The sequence below is a fragment of the Balaenoptera musculus genome, chromosome 19 (assembly GCF_009873245.2).
Source record: "Balaenoptera musculus isolate JJ_BM4_2016_0621 chromosome 19, mBalMus1.pri.v3, whole genome shotgun sequence".
NCBI lineage: Eukaryota > Metazoa > Chordata > Mammalia > Artiodactyla > Balaenopteridae > Balaenoptera > Balaenoptera musculus.
This window is the reverse complement of record NC_045803.1, coordinates 13,488,831-13,507,548: the sequence shown is the minus strand read 5'-3', so window position 1 is coordinate 13,507,548 and position 18,718 is coordinate 13,488,831. Positions and strand designations below refer to the sequence as shown.

Below are 18,718 nucleotides of genomic sequence, written 5' to 3'. Positions count from 1 at the left end.
ACATTTCCCAGAAGCCCCAGGGGGTGGTGTAAACTTCCACCCGGAGGGCCCCTAGCCGTGCGTACTGGGTTTTTCAGCCACCGCGGGTGAGTTAGTCGAAACGTGGGGAGAAGTTGGTGCTAGGTGAGGCGGAGCAGGACTCCTCTGGAGTAGGGAAAGGGATGGAGCTGTAGCCCAGAGTGAGGAGCCCAGGGCGCATCGTGCCCGCAGCCTCAGGCCTGTATTGGAATGAGGAGAAGAGAGGGGGGGATTGTGTGACTAACTGTGACAGGCTGTGTGTGTGTGTGTGTGTGTGTGTGTGTGTGTGTGCGCGCGCGCCCACGAGCTTTCCAGAACCAAGTTGGGCCTCCTGTCGGTGGGCGCGGTTGTCATTCTGATACTGGTGCTTGGCTCAGTGGTGTGTGTGACTGACCCACGCTCCTGCTGCTTTCCCCTTCCTTCCCACACAGCCCGGGTGTCTGTACAGACTTTCCCAAGAGGGAAGTCAAATATTGAACCCTAGAATGAAGATTCCCAGAAAGCAAGAAGACACAGTCCTGGGCTTGGGATGGGACTTTTAGAGCTAAAAGTGTCTCCAAGACAAACTCCTGGCTCGAAATGGTGGGAGGGGTTCCTACTTGGAGGCGCTGTGGGTGCTGCTACATTTTTCAGAACCACAGCTTTCCCATATCTCTGATTCTAGGAATCGGCTGTGATTTCAAAGACAGGTTCCAGCCTCCCTGTCTCACCTGGTCATATGTGTGAGGTCGGAGCTGATGTGGCCCTGGAGGGGACTTCTCCGTCTCTCTGTGCTCTAAGAAAGGCCTGAAGAAGGTCTCATGATTTTCTTCTTCCCCAGTCCTGCCATTCTCCCCCAAGAAGTATCCTGAGCAGGAGGGGACAATTGTTGTTGCACATCTAAAAGTACAGATCAGGTGAGTTTCTACTTCCTCTTTGTTCATAAATGCATCTTTGTTTTTAGTACATGGAAGCATTTGCTTTTCTTTTCATGAAATGTCCAGTGGCCTATTCTAGGCCTTCCTTCCCAATGAATGAGGGGCCGTGCAGGTGGCCCTCTCTCACTCACTTTTTATAATAGTAAGAAATATATATCCTGGAGTCTAAAGTTAAATCTTTGTTTTATTGAGATTAATATTTAAGTGGAATCACATCATTGATCTTCTGCAGAACCTAAGTTTAAAAGTAAGGCAAGATCAGAGGTAGTCTGACTGGTGTCAGTAAGTAAATGACACGGGCATCTGTTTTTTAAGGTGTTTAGGAGCAGGAATGTGAATGGAAGTCTGAGTGTGGAAATCTGTATCATCATGCTCAAGGGTTTCTTCCAAGGAATCAATGGGTTGAGATGTATGTTTATAAAGAGTTTGTCAAAAGAAAAAAAATGTACATATGAGTAAAGTAATATTCATTGTGGTGAACGATAATACTCAAATTTTAAATTTTATATGAATGTCATTTACTATTATTGGAATTCAGAGACATTTTACAAGGGTTATATCCAAAGCGATATTTCAGTTGATTATTCAGTGGAGAAAGAGAAAAAGAACCAAACACTGTTCTGTCTGCTTTGCCCAAATTTTCTTATTTAGTCTGCAGATGCCCCTCACCTGACATGTCCATTCAGAGGAGAATTTTTGTCAGTAAAAAGTTCTTATTGTATTGAAGAAGAATGTTCAAAAATTGGTAGGCTTTATTATAATGGTCACACTGATTCCCTTACTAGTCCCACACATGTCAAACAGATTTGCTTCCAAGAATTTTCAAATATTTTAAAATTGGATATAGATTTATTGTATACTTAAGATTATGGAATTAATGCTCATTTTTTGCAAAAAGAATCAGTTATTCAATTATATTATATGAGGGACTTATAAAAAAGAAAGTTAAATAGCCCCAGCACCACTATTAATACTTTGGGGAGGTTTTTTTTTTTATACTATGCTTTTTGAATTTTATTTTGGAACATCTCATTCAGATCAAAGTGACAACAAAACTTGTAGTAATAAACAACAAAAATTCCATGAGGAGTGATTTGTTGAGCCAGATTTATTTAGAATTCTACTAGAAGTCTTTTCTTAGGTAATGACATTCTTAGTTCTCCCTTAGCCAATTGTAGTGAGTTCTAAAATATTTAGATCCCAGCTAGTAGAATTGAAGTTTTGAACCCAAACTCATAATTTCTTTTTTTAAACTTTTTGTTTTATACTGGAGTATAGTTGATTAACAATGTGTTAGTTTCAGGTGTACAGCAAAGTGATTCAGTTATACATATACATGTATCTATTCTTTTTCAAATTCTTTTTGGGGAGGTTCATTTTAGCAAAATTTTTTTCTCTCCAGCTGTATATGTGTGTGTGTGTGTGTGTGTGTGCACAGAATAGAAATTATTCTAATTGAACATTCAAAGGACACAGACTCCCCAACTCCTATTTAGAAAAAGTAATTCTACCATAGGTTTCTTATACCTCCATGATTATAGAAAGAGGAGGAAAGTGCCAATGAACCCCTCTAGTTTGACAAACCTTCCAAGTATTTACACCTCCAGACTTATGCCTTTTAGGGCTATATAAATCAATTCAGAGTAACTATTATGGCACAATTTATCAAATAAGATAACCTTCAGATTACACTTGTTTTAGATTTTTAAAGTTGCTTTCACAGGACATAGCAATACCCTCTCCAGTCCAAGTATCTTTTAATGCAAATAACATTTTAGAAGACAGATTTATAATAGTAGAAAACAGAATAAGATGGTAGTAACTATAAATATTCATGTAAATCTTTACATAGGACAGGAGAGTAAGATTGAACTTCTTATTAACGTTCTCCATTTAATACCTTATTAGGATCTTTACTTTAGCTTTATGTTGAAGAATGCTGTCTCTTCTTTGGTAGCTGCAGGGACGAGGAGAGATTTGGTTAGCACTTCCAAGCCTTGCCTCTAAAATATTTAAAATGTCATTATAGAAAAGAGTGGGCCTGAGACTCAAATTTTACTATAAAAAAAGAAAGTAGAAAATAATTTTATCTAATAACAATACTATCTAACTTTTATTTAGTAATTATATGTCATTAAGTGGTGTCTATGTAATATCCCAACCTTCATGACAACTGTAGGAGGTAGGTGCTATTCTTATCCCTGGTTTATCAATAAACTAACTGAAAAGTTGGTAGTTGTCAGACTAGGACTCACATTCTGGAAGTCTGACAACAGAGTCTGTATTTATGAATGACATTATAATCCCTCCCTTCATTTTACATACTTTTTTGTTTTGTTTTGTTTTTTGGCCGCACTGTGCTGCTTGCGGAATCTTAGTTCCCTGACCAGGGATTGAACCTGGGCCCTCGGCAGTGAAAGCGCAGAGTCCCAACCACTGGACTGCCAGGGAATTCCCTATAATTCTTTAATTTGCCTGTATCAGTCAGTAATTCATCATGAATGTCTTTCTCCAACATTAATAAGGCCTAGTGTGCCATCATAACTGACCATAAGTTATGTAACCTGTTGCCTCCTGTAGCTATTTATTTTTCTAACAGTTGGTTACTCTGAGTTGTTATATGATAAACATCTTGTGCATGTATCTTAGTGTGCTAAGAAAAACTGCCAAAAATGGAATTTTGGTCAAATAACAGACATAAGGGCTCACAGTATGCTGAATCTCATGATAGTAGTTAGAGGAATACACGCACTGAAACATAGTTACTATCCCTTAAGTTTCTTGTTATACAGCAAATAATATAAAATCAGAGTAGACAGAATAAGCATGAGATAGGAGGTAATAAAGCCACTAGAGAAATTCAGGTCACATGCCTTGGGAATTCATAGGAAGGAGATATTATACCTCTAGCAACCTCTGTCAGGTTTTGACCAAATTATTCTGAGTTCAGAGGAACTCTACGGTAAAAAATGGAATTTAGGCTGTAGGATTCATACCAGCTCTGTCCAGTAGAACTTTCTGTGGTGATGGATATATTCTGTATTTACATTCTCCAAATGGTAGCTACTAGCCACATGAAGCTATCGAGCACATGAAATGTGGCTGGTGCAACTGAGACACTGAACTTTTATTTAATTTTACTTAATTTAAAATTTTGATTTGATTTAAATAGCCATATGTGGCTATCATGTTGGATCGCACAACTTCAAAACTTAGTTTTTTTTTCTAATGATGTTAGATTCAAAGTGACACTAGTGGAACAGCTACAGATCAACATCATCAGCAATTGGGGTGAACTAGAGACCCTTCTGCTAGAGTGCCTGGTCTGGCTTCATGCAGGAGGCCGCTGCTCTGTGTCTACACTTGTGCAGCTGGTTCCCTGTGGTATAGGAAGGGTTCGGCTTCGTCCAAGCTCCCTCTTATCTCCCCTGATTTGTATGTGGGGCACTGTGGGGTGGAAGTGGAAAGAAGGCAAAACAGGATCGTATTAACTTAAGTCATTTTGGGATTTCTTTGAGACACGCCTGGTCTCAAAGCTTCCTCTTCCTCCCCCAGTCCTGGCTTCTCTGGATTCTGTGCTTTTCGAGTGGAGGAAGCCCAAAGAGGAGAACCAGTTCTTGCGGTTCTACAACCATGGCCCATGTAAGTTTACGTTCATCCTCCTTGAGATGTTGTGGTTTTGAATTCATGTGATCATTTTTATTTTCCTGAGACTTCCTTCCTAAGACAACCTGATTGCTGAAGCTGCACCCAGTTGCTCTGATCACAGTGAAGGATGGTGTCATACAGCCTAGTGGCCTCCTCCTTTGCCCCTCTTCTCTCTTTGCCCCTCTTCTCTCTCACCTGTGTTCACCTATTCATCACCTCTCCAAGTGCCCAGTCTCTCTCAGGAGCATTGATGGAGCAGTGATGGATGAAGTTGCTTGAGGGAGATATTTGAACTTCCCTTGTTAGACTCATGATTCTATGACACAGAGATGATGGTCCATTAGACTGCACAGACCTGAGTTTTACAGGCTGATAAGATGGAATTTAGTGTTGAGTGTTCTGCATGTGATGAGATCCCATACCCTGAGAAACTTATAGGGCTAGATTGGAGTGTGACTGAGGCCTGCACGTGGGGATATCAGGGATCTATCCAGGGGGTCCCCAGAGGGATGAATAACAGGACAAAAGTCAATTTTGTGGTTGAGGAGGCTGTGCTGGTCTCTAGTGACATCAGTGTCATTGTGGATCATCCTACATCAGCATCCTCCAGCTCAGGATCAAGACAAGTGTTCCTGAGGGATGGTGGCAGCAGGTAGGAAGACCCTCCAGATCCCTAATGGGGAATGAAGAAAGGCTAATGGGACTGGGGAAGACCTTACACATCTTGTCCAAAATAAATGCCTAAATATGACAGAAGGATTAGTCTGATATATCCACAAGATGGATGATTAGCCAGCCGGTAAATAAATTAACTAAAGAGTTTGTCATTTGTTATAACAAGGAAAAATGCTTATGACATTTTCTTGCATAATGATGAACCTGAGTTATAAGGAAATCAAATGTCAATCGCATCCTATTTTCTAAGATAGAGATTTTAGAGTACTTTTGGGGAAAAACAATTCATTACTTCATTTTTGTTTTTAATTCCTTAAAAAAAAAATTCCTTGAAGGGAAAAGAGAATGGAACTCACATTTCTTCAGAACTTAAATGGCAGGCACGTGATAGGCAGTGTGCTTATTTTTAGGATTTCATTTCATTGGGAACCTTTGATTATTTTATTCATTCATTCATCCCATGGTATACAGAACATTCTGTTTGTACCACCTGTATTCTTTAAAAGCTTATAGGCACTCCACTTTAGAAATCACTGATTTTCTTATTCTTCCCTACATATCACGGGCTTGAACCTCAGTTTACTGCTTGCTATATCATTGCCTCTTTCTTGCATAGCAGTTTTCCATCTTGAAAATACATTTAAAACGTTGTTTATGATACATCGGTCTGTCATTTCAGATGTCCTTGTCATTCAGGGACGTGGCCATAGACCTCTCCCAGGAGGAATGGGAGTGCCTGGACCCTGTTCAGAGGGCCTTGTACAGGGATGTGATGTTGGAGAACTACAGCAACTTGGTCTCATTGGGTAAGGATATCTGTGCAAATAACTGACAATCTGTTTTCTGGAATATCAGTTTTCTCCATTGTTGAATTTCAGAGCTCTGTTTTAAGACACCAGCTGAATGTCTGCCCCCTATTTTGAAAGAAATGGTTTGAGCATTATTGGGTTGGAAATAGGCACTTGGTTAAGCATCATCTTCTCCATCCTGCAGTGACCTTCTCTTCCCTCTGGCCCTTCCTATAATTGCCTGTTTTTTTACATTAGTCCTAGATTTGCGTCCCAAGACATTTTCAGAGAAGCCAGGTGTCATATAATGGGTATGCTCAGAATTCCTGTAGCTGCTCTGTGTTCATGTCTGACTCACTTGAAAAGAGATTAGCTAGTCTCAGGGTTTTGTGTTTTTGTGATCAGATGAACCTCTACATTTTATATAGTGGTGAACTGGTTTAACAATATCCATTTAAAATTCAAGCAAACATATCCCATCTGAGAAAAGACATATTCTCTTCAACCTACTTTGTGCTTGAAAATTCTAGTCTGTGAATTTTGCATTTTCTACTGAAAGAATTCTGAGGAAGAACTTGGAAGTATTTTAGGAAACAGTATTTTTCTTTTACGTAAAAAAATAATAAGAACAACAAAAATAATACTACATGTTAGGCATCCTTGCAAGCCCTTACATATATTAATTCACTTAATTCTCACAAGAGCCCCATGAAGTAGGTAATATTAGGCCCATTTACATTGATAAAAGCATAATACACGGAAGCAATAACAGCTGGTGGGTGACAGAGGATCTGAACCCAGACCATAGGGCTCCAGAGTCTGTATCCTCAACCCCTCTCTATACTGCCTTTAAAAGCAGAGCAGAACAGTCAGCTCTACCCACCACCAGAGCCTCCCATCAAGCCTCTTAGATAGCCTCAACCACCAGAGGGCAGACAGCAGAAGCAAGAAAAACTACAATCCTGCAGCCTGTGGACCAAAAACCACAGTTACAGAAAGATAGACAAGATGAAAAGGCAGAGGGCTATGTACCAGATGAAGGAACAAGAAAAAACCCCAGAAAAACAACTAAATGAAGTGGAGATAGGCAACCTTCCAGAAAAAGAATTCAGAATAATGATAGTGAAGATGATCCAGGACCTCGGAATAAGAATGGAGGCAAAGATTGAGAAGATGCAAGAAATGATTAACAAAGACCTAGAAGAATTAAAGAACAAACAAACAGAGATGACCAATACAATAACTGAAATGAAAACTACACTAGAAGGAATCAATAGCAGAATAACTGAGGCAGAAGAACGGATAAGTGACCTGGAAGACAGAATGGTGGAATTCACTGCTGCGGAACAGACTAAAGAAAAAAGAATGAAAAGAAATGAAGACAGCCTAAGAGACCTCTGGGACAACATTAAACGCAACAACATTCGCATTATAGGGGTCCCAGAAGGAGAAGAGAGAGAGAAAGGACCAGAGAAAATATTTGAAGAGATTATAGTCGAAAACTTCCCTAACATGGGAAAGGAAATAGCCACCCAAGTCCAGGAAGCGCAGAGAGTCCCATACAGGATAAACCCAAGGAGAAACACGCCAAGACACATAGTAATCAAAGTGGCAAAAATTAAAGACAAAGAAAAATTATTGAAAGCAGCAAGGGAAAAACGACAAATAACATACAAGGGAACTCCCATAAGGTTAACAGCTGATTTCTCAGCAGAAACTCTACAAGCCAGAAGGGAGTGGCATGATATACTTAAAGTGATGAAAGGGAAGAACCTACAACCAAGATTACTCTACCCGGCAAGGATCTCATTTAGATTTGATGGAGAAATCAAAAGCTTTACAGACAAGCAAAAGCTATGAGAATTCAGCACCACCAAACCAGCTCTACAACAAATGCTAAAGGAACTTCTCTAAGTGGGAAACACAAGAGAAGAAAAGGACCTACAAAAACAAACCCAAAACAATTAAGAAAATGGTCATAGGAACATACATATCGATAATTACCTTAAACGTGAATGGATTAAATGCCCCAACCAAAAGACGTAGACTGGCTGAATGGATACAAAAACAAGACCCATATATATGCTGTCTACAAGAGACCCACTTTAGACCTAGGGACACATACAGACTGAAAGTGAGGGGATGGAAAAAGATATTCCATGCAAATGGAAATCAAAAGAAAGCTGGAGTAGCTATACTCGTATCAGATAAAATAGACTTTAAAATAAAGAATGTTACAAGAAGGACTGTTGGAGGAAGGACACTACATAATGATCAAGGGATCAATCCAAGAAGAAGATATAACAATTATAAATATATATGCACCCAACATAGGAGCACCTCAATACATAAGGCAACTGCTAACAGCTATAAAAGAGGAAATCGACAGTAACACAATAATAGTGGGGGACTTTAACACCTCACTTACACCAATGGACAGATCATCCAAAATGAAAATGAATAAGGAAACAGAAGCTTTAAATGACACAATAGACCAGTTAGATTTAATTGATATATATAGGACATTCCATCCAAAAACAGCAGATTACACGTTCTTCTCAAGTGCGCACGGAACATTCTCCAGGATAGATCACATCTTGGGTCACAAATCAAGCCTCAGTAAATTTAAGAAAATTGAAATCATATCAAGCATCTTTTCGGACCACAACGCTATGAGATTAGAAATGAATTACAGGGGAAAAAACGTAAAACAGACAAACACATGGAGGCTAAACAATACGTTACTAAATAACCAAGTGATCACTGAAGAAATCAGAGAGGAAATCAAAAACACCTAGAGACAAATGACAATGAAAACACGACAACCCAAAACCTATGGGATGCAGCAAAAGCAGTTTTAAGAGGGAAGTTTATAGCTATACAAGCCTATCTCAAGAAACAAGAAAAATCTCAAGTAAACAATCTAACCTTACACCTAAAGAAACTAGAGAAAGAAGAACAAACAAAACCCAAAGTTAGCAGAAGGAAAGAAATCATAAAGATCAGAGCAGAAATAAATGAAATAGAAACAAAGAAAACAATAGCAAAGATCAATAAAACTAAAAGTTGGTTCTTTGAGAAGATAAACAAAATTGATAAGCCATTAGCCAGACTCATCAAGAAAAAGAGGGAGAGGACTCAAATCAATAAAATCAGAAATGAAAAAGGAGAAGTTACAACAGACACCGCAGAAATACAAAGCATCCTAAGAGACTACTACAAGCAACTTTATGCCACTAAATTGGACAACCTGGAAGAAATGGACACATTTTTAGAAAGGTATAGCCTTCCAAGACTGAACCAGGAAGAAACAGAAAATATGAACAGACCAATCACAAGTAATGAAATTGAAACTGTGATTAAAAATCTTCCAACAAACAAAAGTCCAGGACCAGATGGCTTCACAGGTGAATTCTATCAAACATTTAGAGAAGAGCTAACACCTATCCTTCTCAAACTCTTCCAAAAAATTGCAGAGGAAGGAACACTCCCAAACTCATTCTATGAGGCCACCATCACCCTGATACCAAAACCAGACAAAGACACTACAAAAAAAGAAAATTACAGACCAATTTCACTGATGAATATAGATGCAAAAATCCTCAATAAAATACTAGCAAACAGAATCCAACAACACATTAAAAGGATCATACACCACAATCAAGTGGGATTTATCCCAGGGATGCAAGGATTCTTCAATATACGCAAATCAATCAATGTGATACACCATATTAACAAATTGAAGAATAAAAACCATATGATCATCTCAATAGATGCAGAAAAAGCTTTTGACAAAATTCAACACCCATTTCTGATAAAAACTCTCCAGAAAGTGGGCATAGAGGGAACCTACCTCAACATAATAAAGGCCATATATGACAAACCCACAGCAAACATCATTCTCAATGGTGAAAAACTGAAAGCATTTCCTCTAAGATCAGGAACGAGACAAGGATGTCCACTCTCACCACTATTATTCAACATAGTTCTGGAAGTCCTAGCCACGGCAATCAGAGAAGAAAAAGAAATAAAAGGAATACAAATTGGAAAAGAAGAAGTAAAACTGTCACTGTTTGCGGATGACATGATACTATACATAGAGAATCCTAAAACTGCCACCAGAAAACTGCTAGAGCTAATGAATGAATATGGTAAAGTTGCAGGATACAAAATGAATGCACAGAAATCTCTTGCATTCCTATACACTAATGATGAAAAATCTGAAAGAGAAATTATGGAAACACTCCCATTTACCATTGCAACAAAAAGAATAAAATACCTAGGAATAAACCTACCTAGGGAGACAAAAGACCTGTATGCAGAAAACTATAAGACACTGATGAAAGAAATTAAAGATGATACCAACAGATGGAGAGATATACCATGTTCTTGGATTGGAAGAATCAACATTGTGAAAATGAGTATACTACCCAAAGCAATCTACAGATTCAATGCAATCCCTATCAAATTACCAATGGCATTTTTTATGGAGCTATAACAAATTATCTTAAAATTTGTATGGAGTCACAAAAGACCCCGACTAGCCAAAGCAGTCTTGAGGGAAAAAAATGGAGCTGGAGGAATCAGACTCCCTGACTTCAGACTATACTACAAAGCTACAGTAATCAAGACAATATGGTACTGGCACAAAAACAGAAACATAGATCAATGGAACAAGATAGAAAGCCCAGAGATTAACCCACGCACCTATGGTCAACTAATCTGTGACAAAGGAGGCAAAGATATACAATGGAGAAAAGACAGTCTCTTCAATAAGTGGTGCTGGGAAAACTGGACAGCTACATGTAAAAGAATGAAATTAGAATACTCCCTAACACCATACACAAAAATAAACTCAAAATGGATTAGAGACCTAAATATAAGACTGGACACTATAAAACTCTTAGAGGAAAACATAGGAAGAACACTCTTTGACATAAATCACAGCAAGATCTTTTTTGATCCACCTCCTAGAGTAATGGAAATAAAAACAAAAATAAACAAATGGGACCTAATGAAACTTCAAAGCTTTTGCACAGCAAAGGAAACCATAAACAAGATGAAAAGACAACCCTCGGAATGGGAGAAAATATTTGCAAACGAATCAACGGACAAAGGATTAATCTCCAAAATATATAAACAGCTCATTCAGCTCAATATTAAAGAAACAAACACCCCAATCCAAAAATGGGCAAAAGACCTAAATAGACATTTCTCCAAAGAAGACATACAGACGGCCACGAAGCACATGAAAAGATGCTCAACATCGCTGATTATTAGAGAAATGCAAATGAAAACTACAATGAGGTATCACCTCACTCCTGTTAGAATGGGCGTCATCAGAAAATCTACAAACAACAAATGCTGGAGAGGGTGTGGAGAAAAGGGAACCCTCTTGCACTGTTGGTGGGAATGTAAATTGATACAGCCACTATGGAGAACAATATGGAGGTTCCTTAAAAAACTAAAAATAGAATTACCATATGACCCAGCAATCCCACTACTGAGCATATACCCAGAGAAAACCGTAATTCAAAAAGACACATGCACCCGAATGTTCATTGCAGCACTATTTACAATAGCCAGGTCATGGAAGCAACCTAAATAAAGAAAAAAAAAAAAAAAGCAGAGCAGATCTTTTCCCTCCCCTATCTGGCCTCTTTAGTCCTATGACCATGAGTCCATGTAAATGTCAATATTCTTCAATGGCCTTTTTTCATTTTATCAAATACTATTTTGACCTACAATTTAATATAAATGTAACCAAGTCTAAATTAAGTCATTTTGAACTTACAGTTTTTTGTTTGTTTGTTCTAAATCATGTGGCATTTCTTTCCTGTGAGCAGGATGTTCCTCGCCTAAGCCAGACGTGATTACTTTATTGGAGCAAGAGAGAGAGCCCTGGATGGTAATGAGAGAAGGAACAAGAAGCTGGTACACAGGTCAGTGATGGCAAATCAGGCGAGGGGGATGCCGTCACAAGTTATAGCCCTTTCGGTCAGGGAGAGGCATGGCCCTAAGATGTTGTTTGGAAAGCTCCTTTCAAAGGCCCAAGGCCTGTGGGGAAAAGGCCTGAAATCTGGGAAAACATTCAAATCCTCTCAACACGAGCTCCCATATATAGGACTTGTTCCTATAGATTTTGATTCCGCTTGTCTGGGTCGGTGCCTGAAGAGCAGTATATGTAAGGAACTCCCCTACATCCATCCTAAGTAGGAGGACCACTGACTTAACTTGTTCCTCTAATCACTTATTTTACCCTCTTTTAGAGTCACATCATTAAGTCTTTTGCCTTCTTTCAAATTGCATTACAATTTAGAGTTCTTTAAATCAGGATTCAGCAAACTTAGGCCCAGAGGCCAAACAGTTCACCATCTGCTTTTGTATGGCTCACAGGCTAAAACTGGTTTTTACATTTTTAGTGGTTGAAAAAAATCAGAAGAAGGATATTTTGTGAAACATAAAAATTTTTGAAATTCAAATTTCAGTATCCGTAAATAAAGTGGTACTATAGTATACCTACACTTATTCAATTACATACTGTCTATGGCTGCCTTTGAGCTATAAGAGCACAGCTGAATAATTGCGACAAAGACCACATGCCCTACAAAGCCTAAAATTTTTACTCTCTGGCTCTTTACAGAAAAAGTTTGCAGACCCCTGCTCTAAACCTTTTCATCTAATGTGTATTGTTTTTAGTTTGTCTTTTATTTCGACTATGAGATGCAATCCCTTATTCTACCCCAACATAGAAAAATCACATCACAGCATTTGTTTCCTTCTTGGTTTTTTTTTTTTTTTTTTTTTCAGATTTGGAGTCTAAGTATGTCACCAAGAAGTTATTTCCAGAAAAGGATATTTGTGAAATATATCTGTTTCAGTTGCAGAGAGTGGACAAAAGTAAAACTTACATCCATGAGGATACCATTTTCAGAAATGATTTGCAGTGTAAACATGAGTTTGAGAGACAAGAAGGACATCAAATGAGATGTGCTAGTCAAATGATAATCCAAAAACATATACCTCTTCTTCTGCATCAGAAAATTCATGCTAGAGAGAAATCATATGAATGTAAGGAATGTAAGAAGGCTTTTAGACAACAGTCATACCTTATTCAACATCTGAGAATTCATACTGGTGAGAGACCCTATAAATGTAAGGAATGTGGGAAAGCCTTTTGTCGTGTAGGGGACCTTAGAGTACATCAGACAATTCATGGCGGGGAGAGACCCTATGAATGTAACAATTGTGGAAAGACCTTTAGGCTTCATTATCATCTTACTGAACATCAGAGAATACATTCTGGTGTGAAACCCTATGAGTGTAATGAATGTGGGAAGGCCTTTAGTCGTGTTCGAGACCTTAGAGTACATCAGACAATTCATGCTGGGGAGAGACCTTATGAATGTAAAGAATGTGGGAAGGCCTTTAGACTTCACTATCAGCTCACTGAACATCAAAGAATTCATACTGGTGAGAGGCCTTATGAATGTAAGATTTGTGGAAAGACCTTTAGGGTACAACGACATATTAGTCAACATCAGAAAATTCATACTGGTGTAAAACCCTATAAATGTAATGACTGTGGGAAGGCCTTCAGTCATGGCTCATACCTAGTTCAACATCAGAAAATTCATACTGGTGACAAACCCTATGTATGTAAAGAATGTGGTAAGTCCTTTAGTTTTCATGCAGAACTTACTCGACATCATAGAATTCATACTGGTGAGAAACCCTATGAATGTAAAGAATGTGGAAAAGCCTTTCGTCTCCAAACAGAACTTACTAGGCATTGTAGAATTCATACTGGAGAGAAACCCTATGAATGTAAGGAATGTGGGAAGGCCTTTATTTGCGGCTATCAACTTACTTTACATCTGAGGGTTCATACTGGTGAGATTCCCTATGAATGTAAGGAATGTGGGAAAACCTTCAGTAGTCGCTATCATCTTACTCAACATTACAGAATTCATACTGGTGAGAAACCCTATGGATGTAAAGAATGTGGAAAGGCCTTTCGTCTTCAAGCAGAACTTACCAGACATCACAGAATTCATACTTGTGAAAAACCCTATGAATGTAAGGAATGTGGGAAGGCCTTTATTCGTAGCAATCAACTTATTTCACACCAGCGAATTCACACCAATGAGAACACCTATGAGTGCAAGGAATGTGGGAAGATTTTTAGTCGTCGCTACAATCTTACTCAACATTATAAAATTCATACTGGTGAAAAACCCTATGTATGTAAAGAATGTGGAAAGGCCTTTCGCTTTCAGACAGAACTTACTCAGCATCACAGAATTCATACTGGTGAAAAACCCTATAAATGTAAGGAATGTGGGAAAGCCTTTATTCGTAGCAATCATCTTACTCAACATCACAGAATTCATACTGGTGAGAAACCCTACGAGTGTAAAGAATGTGGAAAGACCTTTAGTCGGCACTATCATCTTACTCAACATCACAGAATCCACACTGGTGAGAAACCCTACATATGTAATGAATGTGGGGATGCTTTTATTTGTAGTTATCAACTTACCTTACATCAAAGAATTCACACTGGTGAGATTCCGTATGAATGTAAGGAATGTGGAAAGACCTTTAGTCGCCGATATCATCTTACTCAACATTTTAGACTTCATACTGGTGAGAAACCTTATGGGTGTAAAGAATGTGGGGATGCCTTTCGTCTTCAGGCAGAACTTACTCGACATCACACAATTCATACTGGTGAGAAACCCTATAAGTGTAAAGAATGTGGGAAGGCCTTTAGTGTTAAGTCAGAACTTACACGACATCACAGAATTCATACTGGGGAGAAACCCTATAAATGTAAAGAATGTGGGAAAGCCTTTATTCGTAGTGATCAACTCACTTTACATCAGAGAAATCATATTAGTGAGGAACCCCCATTCATAATGTAAGGAGGATACAGTGGCCTTTAGAAAATGCCTTTTATAACAACAGAATTCATAATTGATTTAAGAAAGTTTTTACTTGTTAGGGGACATATGGGAATCCCTTTTGCTTCATGCTCAAAACTTAACAGCAGTAGATTTATACTATATATATTGATTTAAAGAGTTGAAAAATTACAGCATCACCCAGCCTTGGTTAACTTTAGAGAATGATACTGCTGCAGTACATCTCAAACCGAGATAAAGTGTACCCCCTCCCCCCTCAAAATTGTTGTTGACCAATACTTTTACAAGATACAATGAAATTAGATTACCAGATACATGAAATTGAAAGAAAAACATACAAAGTGAAAGCCCCCAAGTTTTTATTATTGGACTTAACAGACAAATTAGCTCTGTCATTTTTCTATAAATGTCTCTAAATATTTGCTCTCGGTGTCTGTACCTTAACTCATTGCAGAACAGAAGCAAACAACCTGTGGACCAGCATCAGTACATGGACCACACTTTATATAGCATTGTAACAGAAAGTAATTCTGTTAATGTAACAGATGTGGGAAAAGACTTCAGCCATAGCAAATCTTCACTATAGTTCTCATAATTCCACCCCTGCCTGTGTAGTATTGGCAAGACACTACTCCCCTCTGTGCTTTATTTTATTTTATTCTATTTTACTTTATTTAATTTTTTTTGTGCCTCAGTTTTAAAGTGGTGATTATAGTACCTACCTAATAGTACTTTTGTAAGGATGAAATGTTAATAAAAAACAAAACCTTTAGAAGAGCATTGTTCAATAAATATTATTTTATTATTAGTGATATTAGTAAGTTCATGTGAAAGGAAGACCCTGTGAATATAAAGAATTTGTAAAAACTGTCCACTACCTTTCATTTTGTTTACTTAAATTAATAATTATGGATAAAGTTTAGTAAAATAAACTTTCACTTCTAAAATTCAGAAGTCATTTCCGAAAACTAATGTGAGAAAGAAATCTCTAGAGTTGATGGATATGGAGATTATGAGAGAAAGCTTTTGAAGAATCAGGGAGAGCTGTAATGCTTTTTCTTTTATAATCCATAAAGCAGACATGTTACAGTCTTCTTTTTCTGCCCCAAATTCATGATAAATTAGAAACTAACAATGAAAAGGCCACTGTCCATTTGGAAAAAAATAAAAGAATAGTACAGGGAACACTGGTATGCCCTCTCTAGATTCAGTGATTGTTAAAACGTTGTCATATTTGGTTTGCTTCTGTATAATTTTTGACATATTTTTTGCTGTGGTATTTAAGTATAAATATAGACATTATAACATTTCACCTCTCTGTATATATCATGTAACTCCTAAGAATAAAGGCTGCCTCCTACTTAATCACTATATAACTTCACACTGAAGGAGAGTAACAGCAGTACCATATCCGTAATATTACAGATGGATAAGCAGTGCCTTAACCCAACATATCTAAAAGAATGTCTCTGGGAACAGTAGTATTTAATGGTACTTGAAAAATGTTCTGTGGTCACAGATACTTATGAACTTCTAAATACTAAATCCATTCTAAGAAAAAAATGCTAATTATCACGCTAGCAAAGGACTTAAGAGGCCTACAAAAAGAAAATTTGCTTAACTTAGTTTATCTTACTGTATCTTAAACTTTACTAAGGAAGTCCCATTCACAATACCTAATTTCTTCGGGATGTGAACCCACACTGAGAAGGCTGCCATAACTGAAAAGCAGTGACCCTAAAGATGGACACTCCAGATAACCATGGCAGATGCTTAGCTATGTTGAGAAAGGAAATGCATGATGTATTTCTCTGCTGCTCACATCTCTTCCTCTGCAGTCAGTTGCTTGCCCTCTGAATGTAGGGCTGATACTTTCTACAAAATTAAAAACCCATTTGGTTTAGTTTTTTATATGAACATACCATGACATATTTAAACCTTCTCTTCTTTTTTAGTGTTTAACAATTTTTCACTATTTCAGATATACTTCAGTGAATATCCTTGTCTGTGACCATTGGTTTCTGTGAGCTGGAATTTCTTTAATTGTACACATGTGGAAGTAGAACTGCTCATACATTATATATTCTTTCAGTTATGTTAGATATTGCTACATTGATCATAGGTCACATACACTTCCAATTCTATTAGATATTGCCAAATTGTTCTCTTAGACTCAAATTGAGTCTATCAAATTGAGTATTCCTACAGCCTTATGTTAGGTATAAGTTTTAATAAATATTTTCATAAATTTCAATTTCAGTTGCACATTTTTTCAGACGTGTTTCTTGGCCAATCATTATTCCTTTACTTTGAATTTCCAATTATTGACTTTCTCCATTATTATTGTTCTGTTGTTTGTTTGTTTTCTAATTGACTGGAATGGCATTCTGGATAGTTCATTTGCAATTATTTTCTCCTACCTTAATTATAGCATTAGTTACGTATCTACGGAACATTCATTCTATTTTTATGAGACAGATTTCTAGGTTATAAATTGTATAATCTGTATAATAAGTTTTATTTATTTTCTAATATTTATGTTTATTACTTTACTTTTCTTTTTGAGATAGACTCTTCAGAACAAAATTGAATATTACGGTGATAGCAGTCATCAATTTCTCTGAATTTAATGGAAATTTCCCAACATTTAATCATTTACCATAATGTTCACTCTATTTGGAGATAAATTCTCTTTGTTGCCTCTAAATAATTTCCTTCAATATTTGTAGGGGACCAGAAGAGACCTACTTTGTTTGGTAGTGATTGCTGAATTTTGTCCAAGGCCATTTTGTTATTTATTGGTATAATCTTATGTTTTCTCACCTTAAATTTATTGATGTATTGATTTGTTTTTATTAGTTCCTTGATATAAATTTATTGATGCATTGATTTGTTTTTATTTAAAATTGAATTTTAAACAATTCTGGTCATATACCTTGATTTTTGTCATACTGCTGAAGTACATTTGGTAATATCTTACTTAGAATTTTTCCATCTATAATCATATGTGAGGCAGTATTATCGTTTCCTTTTTCTTTGATAAGATTTTAGAATTCAAATTAACTGTTCTTTAAAAATTAGAAACAACTTGTTTCTAAAATATGCTGAATTTTGTTTTCTATTTTTTGGCCATGCTGATTGGCATGTGGGATCTTAGTTCCCTGACCAGGGATCGAACCTGCACTCCCTGCAGTGGAAGTGCAGCATCTTAATCACTGGACCGCCAGGGAAGTCCCTGTTGAATTTTTATATATTGACTATGTATTTGATATCCTTGCTATAAATTTACTTAGTTCTAGAAGGTTTTTTTTTTTTATAAATTAGAGTTTTCTATAAACACAATCAAGACACATATCCATACAAAGATAATTCCTTTTTCATTTTCATTTCCTTTTATGTCCTTCAATTGCCTTATTGCACAGGCAAGGACAGTGTTGAAGAAGCACTCAGAATGGACCTTGTTTCTGACCTTAGGGAAAAAGCATTCAATATTTTATCATAAAGTGTTATGTTAGCTGTTCATTTCCATAGATACCCTTATCAGATTGTGAAAGTTTTTTTCATTACTAACTTACTGAGAGCTTTATCATGAACAGTGTTGAATTTTGTCAAATACATAAAAAGCAACTATCGACATGATCTTTTGGTTTCCCTCCATCTTTAATGTGGTGAATCGCTTTGATTAATTTTAGAATGTCATACCAGCCTTGCATTCCTAGCTTATGCCCCACTTGGTCATGATGTA

General features: G+C 37.2%; 1 protein-coding gene across 3 annotated transcripts; it reads left to right on the top strand.

Annotated features, from left to right (window-relative positions):
• Positions 1-16: 16 nt before the first annotated feature.
• Positions 17-18,055, top strand: LOC118885934 (zinc finger protein 546). 3 transcript variants are annotated; one of them, XM_036835129.1, is made up of 6 exons: positions 17-86; positions 683-914; positions 4,491-4,577; positions 5,938-6,064; positions 11,893-11,988; positions 12,857-18,055. In XM_036835129.1, the coding sequence occupies exons 3-6, from the start codon at positions 4,569-4,571 to the stop codon at positions 14,971-14,973; spliced, it is 2,349 nt and encodes a 782-aa protein (XP_036691024.1). In that variant the 5' UTR covers positions 17-86; positions 683-914; positions 4,491-4,568; the 3' UTR covers positions 14,974-18,055. The 3 variants fall into 3 exon arrangements, with proteins under 3 accessions (XP_036691024.1, XP_036691026.1, XP_036691025.1); XM_036835130.1 differs by having other exon boundaries at positions 51-86; positions 839-914; XM_036835131.1 differs by lacking the exon at positions 4,491-4,577.
• Positions 18,056-18,718: the final 663 nt, after the last annotated feature.

Excerpts from the sequence above, each read along its gene's own strand:
- LOC118885934 (XM_036835129.1), top strand. Across the intron at positions 6,065-11,892 it reads CAGCAACTTGGTCTCATTGG|GATGTTCCTCGCCTAAGCCA; the intron begins GTAAGGATATCT and ends TCCTGTGAGCAG. Across the intron at positions 11,989-12,856 it reads AACAAGAAGCTGGTACACAG|ATTTGGAGTCTAAGTATGTC; the intron begins GTCAGTGATGGC and ends TTTTTTTTTCAG.